We start from the raw sequence: 22,715 nt of genomic DNA on the forward strand, positions 1-22,715 counted from the left end.
GAAGAAATATATGACAAAGTATTGTTTTTTAACTTCTCGTTTTATTTCAACTCTTTACCACACTACCTAAAACTAACACATTATATATATCTTACTACTTTTCCTATAAAAAGTCTTATACTACTATAATTTAAAGTATTTGTTAGCCTTAATAATACATACCTTTTACGAAAAGTTTTTCGTATTATTGATTGTTATTGATTTAGTGGAAAAGTTTTATAAATAATACACTTTCTAATATTTCCAATTCTTTTTGTTCCTTTCTAGATCAAACACAAACTAGTTTTATAATTACTCAAAAATACACAAAATAGTATATCATTACATACTTACTTAGGCCATTAAAACTAATACATTATAGTAAAGTATTAACATTTTGCTATTAAATATGTTCAGTGTTAATATGAAAATATTATAAGTTTTATATATATGTATATACATATATAGATAAACAGGTATATAAAAATATTTGGATTAAGCTTTTATGTATATTATTATATAAATTATTAAATTTAATATATAAAGCGCGAAAGAGAGAGAAAGTGATAACTGTAGTTCTAGTTTTTATGATTTCGTTAATATAAACCATTTTCTGTCACTTAACCTTAACCTTAATACCTTAACCCAATTTTTGATATTGTCAATTAAGAAATTTAGGGAGTAAACAAAAATGCCCGAAAAAAAAGATTTTATTTATATTAATGAAAAACATGGTATCGAATATTCATTGCTTATACCGTACGAAGAATCTGTTGAGGAGCTTGCTCATATACTTATTATCCAATTTAACTTGCCAATATATATAGAAAAAGGTGTTTTGATCGTAGGGTGATATTTTGCGTTAGTATTTTGATTTAATGTCTTTATAGAGTTGACGCAACATTTAAGAATATTCATTGAAGATAGAACTAATGAATATTTTGAGGAAATCTCTGATCAGGTGGTTCAAAAAGGGAAAGATCATGAAATACCAATCGATGATATTGTTAAGAATTGGGAGAAGTTAATGAGGGAGGTAATATATTAGTTTATATTAAGGAAAGCTCATTATAATGTTTGCACATATGTTAAAGGAGATTATAGAATTTGGTGAAAGGAGATGTGCCTCAGATGAAGAGTTATTTGCTACTGCTTATCATAAATTAGTACATTCACCAGCGCTTGAGACCATGCTTCAGTTGGAACATATGTATTCAAAAATAGTTAGACAGAAAACAGAAGAAAAAAATGCTTTAATTAAAAAACTTTCAGACAGGTCTGTATTTTATAACTACTTTTTTGTATATATTATTACAAGCATTACTTTTAGCCAAAGTGAAGAAATGAATAAAGCAGTTGATAGATTGGAACAGGATATGACTGAATCAAAAATAAATGAACTTGTAGCAAGACACTATGAAAGTCATTCTCTTCTGCAAGGACAGTTAAGTAGTGAATTAGATACATTGAAGGAGGCTCAAAGGCGTGAATATAGAGAATGGGTAATGCAAATGTTGGAGCAAAATCAAGCTAATTCATCATTACCTACACCTAGGTAGTATAAATGTGAGAAATTTTAGCATTAAGTAAAAATTCAACTAGAAGCTGTCAACAGTTTTTTTAATTTATTATTTTCTGTAAATTTAGTTCACCATTAATGCCTGTGGTACCCAGAAATTTCCAAAACACAAGAGCAAATAGTAGAGATCAAATTAACAGCCCGTTATTAGAGGAGAGTTTTACTATACATTTAGGCTCTCAATTAAAACAAATGCACAATATCAGGATATTGTCAGCTGATGTTATGGATTTATGTAGTGTTCATGATGATGAACAGTTGTTAGTATATTTTTATTCTATTATAATCACTATTATTTATTAAAAATATGTTACAGGTCTGAGCCAACACCTCAGTTACTACAGACTGCTTTGGGTTTATATTCTAATGATCTGTCTGGATTGGTCTTAATGACTGACAATAAAATAGGTTCCAGGCTTACACAGGAATTTCAAGAAGTTTGTCAACAAACAACTGAATTCCATTTTCCCCACATTGAAGATCAATTAAATAAAATCTCAAGTATTGCACAGCAACATTTTAAGAATCCTCAGAATGGAAGTTCAAGAAACAGTAATAGTGAACTTCTACAAACTGGAGACTTTTACATGACCAGGCATTCCAATTTGGCACAAGTGCATGTTATTTTCCACATGGTCACTGACGATAGTATTAGAGGGATTGACATAAACAGTAGGCACCCAGTGGTTTTAGGATTGCGACATATATTGAAAACTGCCTGTTCTAATGATATCACATCATTAACTATACCTTTGTTGCTCCAATATGAGATGACTGAGGTGAGGATATTGATATATTATTTTAATGCTTAAATTTTTTAATTATGTGTTTTTTTTTTTGATAGGAAATGACTATAAACTGGTGTGAAAAGAGGGCAGAACTGGTTTTTAAGTGTATTAAAGGATTTATGATTGAAATGGCCTCCTGGGGTGGATCAGAGTTAAAGAATCTCCAATTTATGTTACCACAAGTATGTAAACAAATGATAATATTTTAATATCACATTTTTATTTATTTATTCACATAGGGTATATCACAAGCAGTATTCACATCAATGACTGAAATGTTGCCTAGGATCTTTAAAGTTTGCAACCCAAAGATATTGGCTTAAATTATAATTATATTATTTTTTATATCTTTCTCACGTCATTTATCTATTATACATAGATTTATCAAATAAAATATTTAAAATAAAGATGTTTTTGCTTTAAAATCGTTCAGTATTAAATATTTAGGATGTAGTAATAAAGTGAAAAAATAAAACACAATTTCTCTTTTGTAAATAATTTATTGAACAATATAAATAAACAGTGACTACTGTAATTTAGCAAATGACCAATTTAAATGGTTTTACACAATTTGGTTGCCATATTATGAAGTAGAATCTAAAAATTAAATTTCACCTTTAATGGCAAAAACAAATTGTCTGACAAAACATAATAGTTTTTTTTTAATATACAAAATAATCACTAAAAAGTTAAACGATATGAAAAATGTATATTGCACGTTAACATGTATATTATTAGCGCAAAAATTTTGTACTGAGCATCATGTGATAAATTTAACATATTACATGGAACAAGAAAAATAACAAAATTAAAATGAATATCACATTATAATTGTCAGCACCTTTTTTATAGTGATATAAGTCGAGCATCGTTCCTTTTTTTTATATCGATAAAATGAAAGTGTTATTAAATGTTTGAAAAAATGCAAAACATTGTTTCTCATGTTGCCAGTATATGTATAAAATTTTCTTAAATCAATGCCCAACAAAAAATAACATACATACAGCTATCTATGTCTAGATTTAATTATTTACAGAGTACGATATATTTTCAGCTTTGCTTGTTTGCCTTAGGTTACTTGATTCAAGGGAATGGGTTTTAGCTCCGCTAGTAAAATTATAGATCATACTTCTTAGGGGCTAAAACTCTAGTTAATACAAAAATCAGATATATTCACATATGGTCAGTGACAACACTGATATTATATAACACAAAATAGCATGAGGTATATTGTTATATACATATTTTTTTCACTCATTATTCCTCTCATTGTAGTCGCCAAAATACGTATGGTTCAAGATCAAAATATTTTACATGATCGTTTTTACTTTTTTCCCCTAAGAATTCACGCTATCCTGTATTATATTCTTTGGTTTAAAAATAGTTGATTGAACACTATATAAAAACTGTCTATGTTACCATCTTTCTCCTACTTGACATACTTTTGGCCTCAAATCAGAACATGTGTTTGTCCTGTCGATTATTAAACACTAGCCTGTATACAAAGTACATACATAAATACAGTCAAAATTTGAAACGTTTTTACCACAAAGCATAATGTGTAATGTGGTACCATTTCATATTAAATACTCAGCTTTCATATCGCACAAAAAGTATAATGAAAAAATTGTCCATAAATAGCTTAAAGGTACCACGTCTATATTAACGACACTATGATGGGGAGTACCAATTAGAAGGAGCTCCCGTACTTTTACTCGGATGATACAAGTGAAAGCCTGCGCCGGTAGTACCGTGGTGATAAAATTGGGGCTGATCAACATAGGAATAGACCTGGGGCTTCAAAGGCAAGGGGCTATCTGGATACTGTCTTAAGACATCTTGATATGGTACTGGGGAATCGAAGGCAACTCCTGAGTGCAGCTGCTGATGCTTATCCCTTGGAGAGACACTGGACGGAGGAGTCATGGCGGAATGGTAATCCATTGAGTAACCAGTAGGATAGTTTTGGTGTTGTGATAAAAGGAACTGGTGTTCACTGTAAGAGGATGACCCTTCACTACCTGGAGGTGTTGGTAATGGACCTACACCAACTTGTGAATCTGTCGGGTAATATCCTGTTAAATAAAATAATGTTAATTCATATTTCAGGTTGATTTGGGCGTGTTGTAATATTACCTGAAGTGCTACTGGATCGACTACCAGCGCTAGTTATACCATGTACATTAGCTCTAATGACACTTTCCCGATTGGCATAAAGTTGTCTTAACAACGCTGAAGCAGGTAAAGGTCCCTGTTGTTGGAGTTGTTGATGAGCACCAATCCACTGTATGGTAGTTCTTTGTTGTTGTTTTAACAAAGCATCCGTACTGAAATCTGTAGGCTGATGAGTTGGAGACTTGCAGGCTGGAAGATGTTTCGACATAGCGTTTTCTAAATCTTTAACTGATGTTCCTCCTGTACTTGCTGTAACATATATGTTATACATTTGTTGTTTTATTACAGGAATGATGTATTACCTCCATCATCAAGCTTTTTCGGGCTACTTCCTGTAGGTTCAACACTGGAAACAATAGGATGCGTGCCAGTAGTTGAATGGCATGAACTAGCAGGGCTCATAACGGCATTCCTATTATGATTGGCACTTTCCTCCTCGTCATTCTCGTCCGATGAAGTGTTTTTCCTTTTTGCGGCCCGTCTAACCGGAGTGGCAGTTTTTCTTTGGTCAACCTGAGGCGTGGTACCTTGCAACTGTGTGACTGAGTTCGCGGGGTCCAATCTTCGAGTTCTTAAGTCACTGGTATCTTTGGTGATGGTACCTGGATCGGCACCATGTCCTGTCGCGTCCTCCATATCCTGCGAGGGATCTGATGGTGGATTCGGCGGACCTCCACTATTTCTATCATCTGAAATTGTTGATTTTTCTTTATGCACGAAACTTAATTAGGTTATAGCTACTACAGCGTTGGTAATGATGTATTGTTTTGCTTGATATATACAGGGTGGATCATCTAGTCGTTTTAATTGATTAATTGTATTGACATATTTATTAGTGTCAACCTGTCACTGTAAGATTATTTTCATTTGTGAGGTTATGTAAGTAGAAAGTATGGTGGAATTTTGAGTCTTGTAAATAAATGTGTAATGGCAGAAGTCTTTTGGAGACGATTTGATCCTAATTGTGTTAAGGATTGTTGTTACCAGAATTGCCCATGAACATTTGATATATTTAAGGAGGTATTTGTGAAATAATGCTGGGAGTCATTGAACTATAGAGCAGATCAGTATCTTCGACAGCAGATGACCCACACCGTACACAGATAGTCTAAAAAGCTATAACTGAGTTGTTTGTGATGTTGTGTTAAATTATTTTAGACAACCTCTGTATGTGCAAAACATATTCGATTACCGTTTGATCTCACCTCATCTCAGTACGTTTAAATGCTAATGGCAGTTGCGTGTTAACAAGAAGAAACATATCAAATCCAGATTATTAAAATGAGGTGAGTGGAAATGTCATAAAACTGAGATGTGGTGTAAAAAAGCACCTTCTACTAGCACTGCTGGTACGCTAACGTACCTCCTCGATCAGCATCAGGGGATCCATTCTCTGGGTCATTACTGCTCGCTTCCTCTCGCTTCACCATGTGAGAGTTATCTTCCATTTGGCAACAATCCATGATTAAGTTCTCGTATTCGCGTCCACTATAACACAACGTCCATAGTACGTGGTTTTAATAAGAATTAGTGATTATTACCTTATAACATAATTTACACAAATGATATTTTGTTCATCGGCATTCTTAGAATTACAGACTACAGTAGCACATGTTTGAATCCACGTATAACCTCCGTTTTTATTCATTATTCTATAATAGTGCGTCAGTACTTGGCCTTTGTTAATCACTGTAACAAAAAATTATTAAACCACTAACAAAAACACTTTAAACAGATGACCTACAATCTATATGACATTTCCTAAGCTTATTGGCATCTTCACCATGGCACAAAGCGTACAAATTCCTTCCGGTCAGTTCTTCAGGGGAGTAGTCCAACAGCTCCATTACTTTAGGTTCACAGTGGGCTATCTTAAAGTCGAAATTAATTCTAGTTACGAACATATCGGTCTCCAATCGAATTTCGTGAACGCTAGGAGGAGGTAAAGCTATTGCCAACGCCACCATACCCAAAAGTGGTGGCTGTTGAGATTTGCGAGAATGCGCGAAGACATACTGAGGCCTTAGTCTACACAACATTAATACAACCTGTAATAAACACGCGTACATTAATACTAGCTCGTATAATTTACAATGTATAACATACCCTATACCCTGATGACTTAAAATGGCAACCTCGTTTTGTTAATGTTGATTTCATTCGAATACAGAATGCCCTGTCTAAGCCCTTGTATGGTGGATTTGTCCCTAATGACATTACCGTGGATACTGGAATCAAAATAGTTAAGAATTATTGTCTAATTAATATTAGACGTATATATCATTCAAAAGAAACAACGTCATACGAATGAGAATAAATAAAAAGTTATAGGTCACATAACACTCAAATAATATTTCATACATCACGGTATTTAGATCTTACTACTTTTTGATCACAATAATACAATACTTATATTAACCTCTTTAATTTTTAGTGACTGTGAGTTAACCTCAATCAATATATTTTGAGCTAAAACTCTATGGCAAGACACCGACATATAACACCAGTCAAAATTACTGCAAATTGGGGGTGTCGGCCGCCGAGACAAATTTCGATATATCCCAGACATTTTTTTTGCAGTATATATTGATATTTTTTAATAAACCCTTACAATTAAGTACCAAAATACACAACACTTTTAAAATGAAATACCAATTTAATAAATATATTAAAAATAATAATGTTTTTTTTTATAATGTTTAAGAAATATATTTAATTTTTTTTAATATCGAGAAATATCGATATATCAGTGAAAACAATATCGGCTAAAAATACCGATATTTTTTCGGTATCTCTACTGCCAATCATGTGATTTACTCCATTTACTGAGTGTCAATATTGAATATAATGTTTTAGTAATTAGAATCCAAATATTCTGCCATAATTTTACTCACAAAAAAAATGAAAACGTGTTAGTATTGCATTACGTTTTGGGCTAACACTCTTTGGCAAAGACAAATACAAAAAAAATGCTTATAAAATTAAACATATATTTCGTAAAAGGGATAATAAAGACCTACAAGTTTTACTTTAAGAGCTATGAATTAGTGGGAGTTAAACGATGCCATGACAATTGAATGAATAATTTTCGTTGATATATACAAATTTATGTTGGATGTTTTATATTTACAAGTTGAAAACGTAGATTACTTTTTGAAACACTTAATAATTACATCTAGTTTAAAGAAAATTAACTCAAGATACTAAGATATGTGCTCGAAATAAAATAATAATTTTATTCAAATATCAATAGTGAAGAACTATATAAAGTGAAGCTATACGTATCTCTGGGTGTAATTATATAGTATTCATATGACAAGTATCGAGCAACATTATGTTTATGCATGGTTGGTAACGGTTTCTACAAGTAATATACTATCAAGTGGTAAAACAGGATGAATATAAATATATTACAAGTTAACGCGATTATCATAAACATTGGTAGGAAGAAAGACAGGTAGAATGAGAGAGAGAGACAGAAGGAGATTGAAAGAACAGTTATTTAAGAGGGTGCCTTATGAATGTAAAAAACAATGGACGGCAAATAACATTTTTGGACATGACCATTTTGATTTTTAGAATTTTAATAAACGGTGACGTATATCGTTGGTAGTAAAATAATAAAAGAGATAGATCTGAATGGTATTGTTGGAGATATAACCATGCACTAAACCCGACAGGAAGTTGTATTTAAGAATGCAGGAGGCGATGTTTCTACGTGTCCGATTGTTATTCTGTGACCGTAACTGTCACGCCATGGAATGCCACAATGGCGAATCCTTTATACCGAGAGTCAAAATAGAAAAAAAAAACACTCATACACTCACATACAGAACCAAAGAACAAAATATTGAATATGCGAACTACGAATATATTCAAAATGTTGTTGTTTGACCCTTACCCTTACCGTCAGGGTTGTTGGTCCCTGCCGTTGAGTTGCTCTCTTCCGAACCACTGCCAGGAGATGCCAGATTTTGTCCTTGCGATAAACCTAAACCTAGTTGTTCGGCTATCTCGGAATGGTCTTGGTGGTGTATGTAATCGAATATACTACTACCCGTCATTTCGACCTAGAAACAATGGATAACATATTATTAACGAACTCACACAGAGATAATGATATTATATAACGTATTAAATTGGTAAAACATATTTTACATTACAAGGAATAATTTCAGTATAAACAATATATTTTTCTTAGTTTTTTCATATTTAGTGATTAGAGTGGAGGTACTATAACAAAAAAAAACACTGGTCAGAGGAAAACTGAACGAAATCATGGCGTTGAGAGATTATTATTCATTTGAATCGAAAATAACTACCAGTAATAACAGATCAATTGGAAAGTCTCCGGCCATACCATAGTAAAATAATTTTATTTGGCAAAATTAGTTTTTTCTATTCAACATAACTCCCTTCAAGGGTGATACACTGATTATAGCGACCCTCCAACTTTTCGATACCATTTTTGTAGTAAGATTTGTCCTTTGCTTCAAACTAGGCCTCAGTTTCGGCGATCACCTCTTCATTCGACGAAAATTTCTTCCCAGCGAGCATTCTTTTGAGATCTGAGAACAGGAAATAGATCTGGAGAATACGGTGGATGGGGAAGCAATTCGAAGCCCAATTCATGGATTTTTGACACGGTGCATTGTCTTGGTGAAGCAGCACTGTATTTTTCTTCAAATGCGGTTGTTTTTCGGCGATTTCGTCCTTCAAATGGTCCAATAACTCTATATAATAGTCGCTGCTGATGGTCCTTCCTTTTTGAAGGTAGTCAATGAAAATTATTCCATGCGCATCCCAATATACAGACGCTACAAACTTGCCAGCCGACTGTTGCGTTTTCCCACGCTTTGGAGCGGGTTCATCGTGTGCAGTCCACTCGGATGACTGTCTATTGGACTTCGGAGTGAAATGATGGAGCCATGTTGCATCTATTGTCACATATCGACGCAAAAACTCAGATTTATTACGCTTGATCATCTTCAAACACTGCTCCGAATCATCAACTCGTCGTTGTTTTTGGTCAAAAGTGAGCTCGCGCGGCACCCACTTTGCACGGAGCTTTTTCATACCCAAATATTCGTGAGTGAAATGATGTATACGTTCAGTTGATATCTTTAGAGTGTCTGCTATTTGATTCAATTTTAATTTACGGTTATTCAAAATCATTTTATGGATTTTTCTAATGTTTTCGTCGGTAACAACTTCTTTTGAGTTTCTTTTGGGCGTCCACTGCGTTCACCGTTTTCGGTGCTCATTCCACCACGTCTAAACTTAGCATACCAAACCTTGATGGCTGATTTTCCTGGGGCACTGTCCGGAAACTCGGCATCAAGCCAAGTTTTTGCTTCAACTGTTTTTTTCCCTTCAAAAAGCAATATTTTATCAACACGCGAAATTCTTTTTTATCAATTTTTTTCACAATAACAAAAGTTGCTTCACTGAAAATGTTATAATTCACTAATGATCCGACACATGTCAAAAATATTCAAAAGTAAATAATATTTAAAACATATTAAATAATGGCCAAAAAATTAAATAATATATTTATGATATAAAATCATCTAGTTAAATTCAAATTGTATGAGTGGTCACCAAATAAAAACCAATTATTAAATAATTGGTTTGGATTTAATAAAAATAAAAATTAAAAATTTAAATTTAATGGGATATAGGTTCTGATTATTAAAAAATATCTTGAAACAAATTTGATTCAGAAGTAATTATATTATTTTATGAAATTTAATTATGTAATAATATCAAACTAGATATTGGCTTGGTTGCAATTAGTCTGATTGTAATTTGAATATTGAGGAATTTAAATATTGAATTTCTCCAGAATATTAGTTAAACTATATTTATAAAAAGTAATCAAATTTTATCAGATAAAAAATAAATTGTTAGAAATTATTGTTATGACATATTGTAAATTGATTCTTAATTATAATTAAGTACTTCTCAAAGTGATTTATTAGTGTAAATAAATATTAAATTTATTAAAAAAGAGTTTGAATATGAATATGTAGTTTTTATAGTTTTATCTAATTAATCTATAAGTCATATATAAATGAAAATATACAGCTATATAATGTATTTCTGATAAATAATTCATATGTATTTTAAAATCAAGTTTTGTTTATTTATAAGCCTTATATACTGTGAATCGGTTTTAATCAAAATGCTGTGAGACTGAAACTAATTAAAAGTTGGCACTTGTTTGGCCGTAACTACTGAATACGATTTTGTGGTGAGTTAACGAATTCAGGATGTAATTTTAAAGTTGTGACGTGGAGGAAAAATTATAGAGATCTAACGGTAATGTCGTAGTATTAAAAATGGCAGATGGTAGAAAGTTTTTTAAAAAGCGAAAGAGAAACATAGACGGTTCCACGACGTGGATTGCAATGCTGGTGTTGGAGCTCAGGATGGCCTCGGCGCCGGCGTACGTGTCCAGAACCTCCCAGGGCTTAAGCCGCCCCTAGGATGATGGGAATGCCGCTCACGTAGCCCTCTGCAGCAGCGTGCTCGCCATTTATAATGGCACTGCCGGGCCGTAATCAATAGGGTATTTGCAACTGCGGGAATACGTCGGTCTTGCCAGAAAGGACAGAGAGGCACGTAGGGCTACGTGTTATCACCTTTCGGTCCTGCTCTAGGCTACGACGGTTCCCCAAATGGGTGCATACACGTTTAAAAATCTTGTAAGTTTTGTTGACAAACCTTTCATTCCAATCGATATCGATTTACCACGAACAAGACGTCAAGCACCATGACCAGCAACAAAAGGATACTTTTCACGCACATTATATATATATATATATATATATATATATATATATATATATATATGTAGTCTACCAAGATGTTTAATGTATCGACACTCAATAGAGGCAGAACCAGATCAGACAATATTTTCCTTCTCATTTTAAACATGTAACCGAACTGTCCTGCAAAAGCCGTCCGGCAGCGCCGACGTCTGCAGTATTCTTCAAAATATTAATTATAATAACTATTAGTTATAAACCGGAAAACGTTGTTTTAACAACGTTATAAATTTGAAATCGCTATTTATTATTATTCTTATTGAAAGTGCCGAAGCCAGACAGAACAGATTGCGCCTCTAATGAGATAATGGCCCCCTCTTGCCAGTAAAATTCGCTAGAGAGGTAAGAATTTTTACTATTAAAAATTAAGTTGCTGCGGTTTTTATTGGAAATATTTTTAAGGTTTTGCAGCTGCACTGTATATTAATATGGACATGGTAGGTGAAATATCACAAAAAATGAAGAAAATAAACTTGTATTCACCGATAACAATATGAAGTTCTCATATGAAGCGGGTGAAGAATCAAGATCAGTTCGATACTAGCCAACAGGTCAATTGAAAAGTCCACGCCCTGACACATAGATGGCGCTGCTAGAACTATATCCATATGTTTTTTAGTTAGTCTTAACCCTCAAAAGATGCGTGTATAAATTTGACAGCTGTCGAATCATTAGTTTGTGAATTATATCATTTTGAGCGAAACAACTTTTGTTATTGTGAAAAAAATGTATAAAAAGGAATTTCGCATCTTGATAAAATATTGCTTTTTGAAGGGAAAAAATACCGTTGAAGCAAAAACTTGGCTTGATGCCGTGTTTACGGACACTGCCCCAGTAAAATCAACCATCAAGGTTTGGTATGCTAAGTTTAGACGTGGTGAAATGAGCACCGAAGACGGTGAACGTAGTGGACGCCCAAAAGAGGTTGTTACGGAAGAAAACATTAAAAAAATCAACAAAATGATTTTGAATGACCATAAATTGAAACTGAATAAAATAGCAGGTACTCTAAAGATATCAACTGAACGTGTACATCATATCATTCACGAATATTTGGGTATGAGAAAGCTCTGTGCAAAGTGGGTGCCTCGCGAACTCACTTTTGACCAAAAACAACGACGAGTTGATGATTCGGAGCACTATTTGAAGATGATCAAGCGTAATAAACTCGAGTTTTTGCGTTTATATGTGACAATGAATAAAACATGGCTCCATCATTTCACTCCGAGGTCCAATCGGCAGTCCTTCGAGTGGACTGCACACGATGAACCCGCTCCAAAGCGTGGGAAAACGCAACAATCGGCTGGCAAGGTTATGGCGTCTGTATTTTGGGATGCGCATGACATAATTCATTCAATCATTGACTACCTTGAAAATGGAAGGACCATCAATAGGTTTTTTGGACCGTTTGAAGGACGAAATCGCCAAAAAACAGCCGCATTTGAAGAAAAAGAAAGTGCTGCTTCACCAAGACAATTCACCGTGTCAAAAATCCATGGATTGGGTTTCGAATTGCTTCCTCATTCACCGTATTCTTTAGATCTGAACACCCCCCCCCCTCCAGCGACTATTTCCTGTTCTCAGGAATCAAAAGGATGCTCACTGGGAAGAAATTTTCGTCGAATGAAGAGGTGATCGCCGAAACTGTGACCTATTTTGAAGCAAAAGAAAAATTATACTACAAAAATGGTATCGAAAAGTTGGAGCTATAAACAGTGTATCACCCTTGAAGGAAATTATGTTGAATAAAAAAAAATTTGCCGAAAAAATGTGTTTTACTATGGTAGGCCGGAGACTTTTCAATTGATCCCTTATACTGAAAAGTGAGACTTCAACTTGAGGTACCCAATGCGATTTAATACACAGTAACACCATTTAATATTAATTAAGCCTAATAATAAATGTATAACACTATAAACATACCTGTGAAAGTCCTAAATATATAGAAACAGTCTCTGAGATATATAAAAATCTACCATCAGCTGCTACGGCTAGAGCAAAACCATCCAAGGACTATAACAAGAAAATAAACAAAATTAATCGCGATCAATAACGATTTTAATTAGGTACTAACCTGTAAAATGTGAGTTCCCTGATGTTGTTCGAATATATCCATAGCTAAGGACGATCTCCTTCCTGTAACAATTAAAAAAATGAAAAACAAATTTATAACCTGCTATTTACGAAAACGGAAAAAGGGAGACAGATGTATCTTAATTCGAAAAACAAGATATATCGCTCACATATTGGTACATGGAAACATATGAGGCCATGGGATATTTCTCAGACAGCAACCTGCTAGGAATTTGGTAACAAATTGGCTGAAATGTCATCTGTGAAATATTACCACTTGATATCGGGCTTTATAGATACTGTTAGACGTCCCAAAATTTACTCTCCCTATTTTTTATCGCCCCCAATCTTTCTGTTCATGCTTAGAGCGGTTGAAGCCGCATATTTTTCTAGATCATTGCCGGTAGTATTATAATAAGTTATCATTTTGCCTTATTTATACTATAAGAATATGTTCGAATATGAACCCTCAATTACATTAGCTCATTTCATTTAACAAAATGATACAAACGAGCAAGGAAAAACGTAGGTGACGCTAATAACTCCCTGGTGTTCTCCCTTCCCCCCATGATACATATTGACGGTTATTAAATTATTATTGTGTCAGAGACTAACGCCAGTCAAAATTACTGCCAATCATGTCATTTACGTCATTTACTATGTTTCTATATTAAATATTGTGTTTTATTAATCAGCACTCAAATGTCCTAACATAATTTAACTAAAAAAATTACGGAAAATCATTTTTTGATGAAATTTTAATAAGTGAAGTAGCAGCAAGAAATTATATTCACTACAAATTATATTAATCGCAATGTTCAGACTGAATTTAGATTAAATTTCATTAGAAACTTCTTCATTTTTGATTAACACTTATTATTATTTATTGAGGTCCTGCCAAAAACTTATGTCGTCTATGAAAACAGGTTGGTATTGAAAACTCATGAAATCAACATGTTATATGTTGAAAATTCCATGAAAAATTATATGGGAAAGCTTAAATAAATTCTATCCTACCAACTATACTCACCGGACTTTGCTCCGTGATTACGTTATTATGAAAAAGCTTAAATATTTTATATCCTATCCACCATATTTACCAGACTTAGTTCTTTTATATTAGATGACACTAATGTCATTTCTTCCAGTTACAATCCAAATAACAAACATTAAGCTATATAGCGATGCTATTATACACATATTTTGTTTTAATATAAACATCAACACAATTTTTATAACTTATAATTTGGTAGATCTCACATATGTTATAATATGATATAATTTGATAAGAAAAGATACAACGTCTATGAAAAAATGTGAAATACACATACATGTTGAGAACTCCTTGAAAAATTATATGGGAAAGCTTAAAGAAATCCTATCCTATCAACTATATTCACCGGACCTTGCTCTCTTTGATACTTTGTTGAAAACTCCACGGTTACGTTATTATGAAAAAGCTTAAATATTTTATATCCTATCCACTATATTTACCAGACTTAGTTCTTTTATATTAGATGACACTAATGTCATTTCTTCCAGTTACAATCCAAATAACAAACATTAAGCTATATAGCGATGCTATTATACACATATTTTGTTTTAATAGAAACATCAACACAATTTTTATAACTTATACTTTGGTAGATCTCACGTATGTTATAATATGATATAATTTGATAAGAAAAGATACAACGTCTATTAAAAAGTGTTAGTATTCATACATGAAATCAACATATATGTTGAGAATTATATGAAAAATTATATGGGAAAGCTTAAAGAAATCCTATCCTACCAACTATATACACCGGACTTTGCTCTCTTTGATACTTTGTTGAAAACTCCACGGTTACGTTATTATGAAAAAGCTTAAATATTTTATATCCTATCCACTATATTTACCAGACTTAGTTCTTTTATATTAGATGACACTAATGTCATTTCTTCCAGTTACAATCCAAATAACAAACATTAAGCTATATAGCGATGCTATTATACACATATTTTGTTTTAATAGAAACATCAACACAATTTTTATAACTTATACTTTGGTAGATCTCACATATGTTATAATATGATATAATTTGATAAGAAAAGATACAACGTCTATGAAAAAGTGTGAAATACACATACATGTTGAGAACTCCGTGAAAAATTATATGGGAAAGCTTAAAGAAGTCCTATCCTATCAACTATATTCACCGGACCTTGCTCTCTTTGATACTTTGTTGAAAACTCCACGGTTACGTTATTATGAAAAAGCTTAAATATTTTATATCCTATCCACTATATTTACCAGACTTAGTTCTTTTATATTAGATGACACTAATGTCATTTCTTCCAGTTACAATCCAAATAACAAACATTAAGCTATATAGCGATGCTATTATACACATATTTTGTTTTAATAGAAACATCAACACAATTTTTATAACTTATACTTTGGTAGATCTCACGTATGTTATAATATGATATAATTTGATAAGAAAAGATACAACGTCTATTAAAAAGTGTTAGTATTCATACATGAAATCAACATATATGTTGAGAATTATATGAAAAATTATATGGGAAAGCTTAAAGAAATCCTATCCTACCAACTATATACACCGGACTTTGCTCTCTTTGATACTTTGTTGAAAACTCCACGGTTACGTTATTATGAAAAAGCTTAAATATTTTATATCCTATCCACTATATTTACCAGACTTAGTTCTTTTATATTAGATGACACTAATGTCATTTCTTCCAGTTACAATCCAAATAACAAACATTAAGCTATATAGCGATGCTATTATACACATATTTTGTTTTAATAGAAACATCAACACAATTTTTATAACTTATACTTTGGTAGATCTCACATATGTTATAATATGATATAATTTGATAAGAAAAGATACAACGTCTATGAAAAAGTGTGAAATACACATACATGTTGAGAACTCCGTGAAAAATTATATGGGAAAGCTTAAAGAAGTCCTATCCTATCAACTATATTCACCGGACTTTGCCCTTTTTGATACTTTGTTGAAAACTCCACGGTTACGTTATTATGAAAAAGCTTAAATATTTTATATCCTATCCACCATATTCATCAGACTTTATTCTTTTTTATTAGATGACAGTAATTTCATTTCTTAGATCTCTTAGATGTCTTTTCTTCCAGATAGAACCCAAATTAAAGACATTAAGCTATATAGCGATGCTATATCTGAAACTAAATGTCTACTATATATTTATTCCAATAGAAACATAAACACAATTTTTATAACTTATACATTAATAAATTTCACATAAGTTATAATTCATATTAAGTTCATATATCATATGAACATAATCTGCTAAACTATATATATATATATATATATATATATATATATATATATATAAACTATTTATATATTTAGAAATATAAACACAATTTTTATAACTTATACATAATAGAGTAATTTACATTCCAGTGAATGATTGTAAAAGATTGGAATAAGTTTTTGGAACAATTCAATGACAGTGATAGTTATAACTTATATTTTAATAGAATTCTTCACGTAAGTAATAATATGGTATATTATGATTTTTTTGTGTACTACTTGTTGAAAATATTGATTTATTTTTCTATGAGTGAATGATCGTAATAATTTTTTTGAACAATTCATTGATAATGACAGTTATTTTCAACGAATCAATGAACTGCCAAACTATTATTAAAATAATACACTGGCCAATGATACAACAATATATTATATATGTTGAGAATTACATGAATACTTATATGCGAAAGTTTAAACGATATCCATCCTATCAACTATATTTACCGGACTTAGCTCTCTTAGATATTTTATTGAAATCTCCATGATGAAGTGGTAAACACAATTTTTATAACTCATATTTTAATAGGCTTCTTCACATAAGCCATAATATGATACGATATGATATGATAATTTTTGTGTGCTAATTGTAGAAAAGATTGATTCTTCTATATATATATATATATATATATATATATATATATATATATATTATATTTATATATATATATATATATATATATATATATATATATATATATATATATATATATATATATATTTATATTTTTGTGTACTACTTGTTGAAAATATTGATTTATTTTTCTATGAGTGAATGAAGCTAATAATTTTTTTGAACAATTCATTGATAATGACAGTTAATTTCAACGAATCAATGAACTGTACCGTACGAACACATTCTGCTAAGCTATTATTAAACTAATAAACTGGCCAATGATACAACAATAGCATGGGGCAAGTGTTAATTAAAATTCAAAGAAAGTTTTGAAATAATTAAGATTGAGACAGTGGCATTTGGCGTAACCTCATTTGTCGTTGTATATACACCGAATTAGTATTCATCGTTTGGATTCCTTCAGAATCAGCCATAAAACTTTTGCTATGTCATACGTGAATTGTTACGAAAATGTCGCTAATGTAGGTCGATTTGTTCGACTTTCTAATATCGGTATTGTTATTAATAAGGTTTTTCATGAATTATGAGGGATTTCTTGTGAAAGTTCATTGAATTAAGGCAATTTCTATCTGATCGAAACTTAGGTTAGATTAAGATTACTTCTGAAATCCATATAGGGATATAATTTCATCTAACAGTAAATAATATTGGGCTGAAATAATTTTGAGTGCTGAAATATGACGTAATGTGATCGATTTGTCGAAGTTTTTTGGAGAAAAATCAACATTGATGATTTCGGAGATTATCAAAATTGTCGTATTTGGAATTCAAACGTGATTGACCAGAAAAAACTTGGAAAGGAACCGTTTTGTCTTCAAATTTAAATCTACTGGGAAGTGTATGGTGTGCTATTGGAAAGTAGTGATCATATTCGATTTATGACAATGTTTGGTTAACCAAAAAAATGTGAATGAGAAAAAGCAGCATAAAAACATAAAAAGCATCATGGGAAATTTCTATCACGTATTGTTGGAATTATTAAAGAGTTATAATTGTGTTCGTTATTGTTTTAATTAATATACAAATATGTATTACTTCATTTAATATTTCATGTTTATTATTATAACATAAATGTAAATAAAAATTTAATATATTTATATTTAAAGTTCTTTGTTGCAGTTCTGAAAATAATCTTATATTCTCATAATTATAATTCTCGGTAATTTAAAATTATTAATAATTTGTTGATTATTAAAATTTAATAGAAAATAAATTTAATTAAATTCCATTAAAAAAGGTTAGTGGGTGTTAGTTCTAGAGACATTTATTACTGTAATTAATGTTATATATTAAATATATTTCTGATCTAAAGTTATTCTCTTTACTATTTTAAGACAGAAAAATTATTAAGTTTATACATTGTGGTCGAATTTCCTAGATATAAAACAGATCAATTGAAAAGTCCCCGGCCTGACACATAGATGGCGCCACTAGTATTAAATACATATGTTTTTTAATTAGCTCTAACCCCCAAAAAATGAGTGTATAAATTTGACAGTTGTCGGATCATTAGTTTGTGAATTATAGCATTTTGAGTGAAGCAACTTTTGTTACTGTGAAAAAAATGGATAATAAATGGGAATTTCGCGTATTGATAAAATATTGCTTTTTGAAGGGAAAAAATGCAGTTGAAGCAAAAACTTGACTTGATGCCGAGTTTCCGGGCACTGTCCCAGGAAAATCAACCATCAAAGTTTCCGGAAGAACTAAAGACGGTCACCGCAGTGGACGCCGAAAAGAGTTTGTTACTTACGAAAATATTTAAAAAATCATAAAAAAAAATAAATAAAGTGCTGCTTCACCAAGACAATGCACTGTGTTACAAGTCAGTTAAAACGACTGCAAAAATCCATGAATTGGGCTTCGAATGGCTTCCTCATCCACCGTATTGTCCAGATCTGCCCCCCAGCGACTATTGGAAAGAAATTTTCGTCGAATGAAGGTGATCGCCGAAACTGAGGCCTATTTTGAAGCAAAGGGCAAATGGTACTACAAAAATGGTATCGAAAAGTTGGAGGGTCGCTATAATAAGTGTATCACCCTTGAAGCGAATTATGTCGAATAAAACAAACTAATTTTGCCAAAAAAATGTATTCTACTATGGTTGGCCGGGGACTTTTCAAATGACTTGTTATATTAAACATATTTCTGATCGTAAGTTATTCTCTTTACTATTCTAAGAGAGAAAAATTATTAACTTTATAAATTGTGGTCGAATTTCCTAGATATATATACCTAGATTTAAGTAATTGTAAGGACTTATCCTTTTCTTACTATTTGGGATAATTAAAAGCCGAATAAAATATGACATATCGTAAATTTGATTCATAGTATTAACGGAAAAAGAGAGAACCTGTCTCTGGAAACGGAACACATGTCAGAGGGTACGTACTGATTGAAAATGTGTCAACCCCTCGAATTGCCACCGAACTACAACATGTAAATCTAATCATCATCCCTCGCTGTTAAACTCGCAAATCTAATTCTCAAATCCCCCGCACAAGTGATAAAATTAGCCATTGCTTATTGTAAACCAAACTGGGAAAATTCGCTTCCTTAATTCGCCTACTTGCGGTATAAGCCTTAACCAAAAAAGGGGGTTTGTTAAGTGAAATAATTATGTAAAATTAGACTGGGACTGTGCAAACCTCCTCTAATGAATTGACATTGATCTAGGGGCTTAAAACCCGGTTTTGTTTCAATATTTAAATGAAAATCAGCACTGTGCAAATTGTTTAATCCTGTTTTCGAGCCGGGAACGGTTTGATTGAAGCTTATTTAAAAGTCTTTAGTCTTATTCGATTAATAATTCACTTGGTATCGTTGATAGCGCGATACAAGTATATCAAAAAAGTTTTTAAAAAGTTTTTTTTGATATTACTCGGCCCCCTTTGATTAATTTTATCGCAAGTCTGACGGAAATCAAGCGACCAGAGGTTCTCGAAACAATCGCCTACGGTCAGCGGTCAGTATTTCTTTTGTTCCGAAGGTAATTCGATTATCCTGGACCTTTCAGCGGCCGCAGATGGTTTAGGATTTACTCCTCCCAAACTAACGTTCAAACGAATGAAGGGTAAATATTTTTTTTTGTTTTTCCTATATTTCCTATAACAGATAAATTGATGATGCATATACGCTACCAACTGTAGATTTTGAAAAATGTCGTTGACAGTAACAATTAAATAGGATTCAATAATCAACGAACTCAAAAATACAACCATATGAATTAAATGATAAATAGAAGTGTTGGGAACTATCGACTAAAATCGACTCTCAACCGTTTAGTAATTGACTACTTTTTACTATCGTCTGTTTCAGTCGTTATTTTCGGTCCGACTGATTTTGTTACTATTTACTATCGACTGTTTCAGTTGTACTTTTAGTTACTACTTGTTTCATTCGACTGATTTTTAACGTTCTGACTCTGTCGTCCTAGCCGCGACCTTGATAAAAATGTACCCAATTTATGCTTACATAGTATATAGCTTACATATACATATATGTAGTTTTATGATTTTTTTTGGTAGTTTGCTTGTAAACAATAAAATATTGAATATTAATATAGCCGCATTTTGGAATGATATTTTTCAAGATTGTTAATGTAATACGGTAAAAAGATTAAAATTGGGAATGGTAAATAATAAAATATTTTGCCTGTTTTGATGGCAAAAATAGATAATATTTCTGTTCCGAACCCAAACAGTTATATTAACTTAGATTTGCTTTCTTGGTAATTTAATTTTTTGTATGTCACAAAATTATATTATTATTTTTTATTGTTTGGACTTGGCACCCACTTCAAACTAATGAGTTGATAGTAGTTAAAATAATATCGTAAATAGATAAATAGGTTTAGGTAGGTATTAAGCTAATTTGTGTGAATATAGTAGAATATAAAATACGTGTACTAGATAAGTTATATAAAGTTTTTGTGTATTTTTATTTAGTTATTAGAACGATTATTATGTACATATTTTATTTTAAAATGTTTGTTTTGTGTTAAAATGCTAAGTTTGACTATTTTTTAATTTTTAGTGAATTTCTTATTTACTTTTTGAAGTCGGTTCAATTTTGTTGTTGAAAATATTTTATTTTTCTCTTTTTAGTGTTAGATATTTACTCAATAAATTACGCAGTTATTTTATTTAATATTACTATTGGTAGGTCAAGTAAAGGTGTAGCCCGTATGAGGAAAAACAGGAATAAAGAAACAATGATTGAAAATAAGAAGCGCTTCAGGCTTCGTGGCCCGCTACCTAGTCTAGGTGATTTGATAAATGCTGTAACTAAACAACAACAAAAATGTATTATCCCCGCCGGGAATCGAACCCGCGACCTCTGTTTGGGGGCTAAACGCTTTAACCATTACACTATAGAAGCAGTCGCTTATAATATTTCTACGAGGTCTTATATGCTATAATTAGTGCTTAAAAAGCAAACAGAATAGCTTTTGCATTGAACCACGTCCGATCAGCTCACGTATAACATTATACACAAATATCTTAGACAAAAAATATGTGAAAAATTTGTGCGTGCCTTTGAAATTTGAGTGTTGCCCTCTGTGATCTGGTTCCAATCGGACCACCCGGGAAGTGCACTTTATCGAATAAAAAAAGAATTTTGAAAATCGGTCCACAATTGACGGAGAAATCAGTACATTTAAAAAAATATATAATGCCGAACACAGAACCTCTTCCTTTTTCGAAGTCGGTTAAAAACTAGTAAATAGAAATGTTCTACAGAAGCTTTTGACACAAAATCATCCTCTTTTCTACTTTTACTTGTCACGAGGAAATATTAAAAAGAATTTCCATATATTAAACCTGACCATTATCCCATGCTTTATATGAAATCCAAAAAAAATTATTGAGTTATATATTTGTAAGCTTTGTATAGTATATTATCGCGAGATATAGACAACTATAGGACTTAGTTTCAGCAAAAAGGGGCATTACGTCATTGCTTCAATGATTCTATAACAGAAATTCTTGAAAATTCTCCTCAGCAGTTGATATCTGAAGAGGGTGACACTAAACAGTCCGGATTTATTCCCCATAGAGTTTTTCTCTAATATTTTAAGTTAATAACAGGTTACCTCAGGTACAATAAGAGATTTTACAACAAAATAATAAACGCTGACACGTTTAAAAATGCAGTGAATAGTTTTTGCCCTGAATTATTGAAGAATTTTTCATCCATTCTGAACAGTTGTTTAAGAAAATACAGTACATTGATACTTCGCTTTTTCACCAATATATATCGCTGGTCAAAAGACATGCAAGA

General features: G+C 31.8%; 2 protein-coding genes across 12 annotated transcripts in view; one reads left to right on the forward strand and one right to left on the reverse strand.

Annotated features, from left to right (window-relative positions):
* Positions 1–631: 631 nt before the first annotated feature.
* On the forward strand, positions 632–2,753 carry LOC143196866 (FERRY endosomal RAB5 effector complex subunit 3). The gene is made up of 8 exons (XM_076404775.1): positions 632–812; positions 870–1,015; positions 1,074–1,255; positions 1,310–1,534; positions 1,627–1,818; positions 1,875–2,337; positions 2,403–2,528; positions 2,586–2,753. Exons 1-8 carry the CDS (start codon positions 671–673, stop codon positions 2,667–2,669), a joined length of 1,560 nt encoding a protein of 519 aa, XP_076260890.1. The 5' UTR covers positions 632–670; the 3' UTR covers positions 2,670–2,753.
* Positions 2,754–2,832: 79 nt separating this feature from the next.
* Positions 2,833–22,715, reverse strand: part of trh (PAS domain-containing protein trachealess) — a 193,653-nt gene continuing 173,770 nt past the window's right edge. For 6 of the 11 annotated variants that reach the window (XM_076404779.1, XM_076404776.1, XM_076404782.1 and 3 more), the window contains 10 exons: positions 13,426–13,487; positions 13,275–13,364; positions 8,423–8,591; positions 6,628–6,749; positions 6,266–6,569; positions 6,063–6,210; positions 5,885–6,009; positions 4,824–5,210; positions 4,483–4,770; positions 2,833–4,421 (listed from right to left, as the gene is read on the reverse strand). In XM_076404779.1, the coding sequence (XP_076260894.1) occupies positions 4,018–4,421; positions 4,483–4,770; positions 4,824–5,210; positions 5,885–6,009; positions 6,063–6,210; positions 6,266–6,569; positions 6,628–6,749; positions 8,423–8,591; positions 13,275–13,364; positions 13,426–13,487 (2,099 nt within the window). In that variant the 3' untranslated portion in view covers positions 2,833–4,017. The remainder of the gene's footprint in view (positions 4,422–4,482; positions 4,771–4,823; positions 5,211–5,884; positions 6,010–6,062; positions 6,211–6,265; positions 6,570–6,627; positions 6,750–8,422; positions 8,592–13,274; positions 13,365–13,425; positions 13,488–22,715) is intronic. The other 5 variants (XM_076404780.1, XM_076404777.1, XM_076404784.1 and 2 more) reach the window with 1 other exon arrangement.

The sequence above is a fragment of the Rhynchophorus ferrugineus genome, unplaced genomic scaffold (assembly GCF_030347505.1).
Source record: "Rhynchophorus ferrugineus isolate W39M unplaced genomic scaffold, kcgeb_rfMv2 rfM5, whole genome shotgun sequence".
NCBI lineage: Eukaryota > Metazoa > Arthropoda > Insecta > Coleoptera > Curculionidae > Rhynchophorus > Rhynchophorus ferrugineus.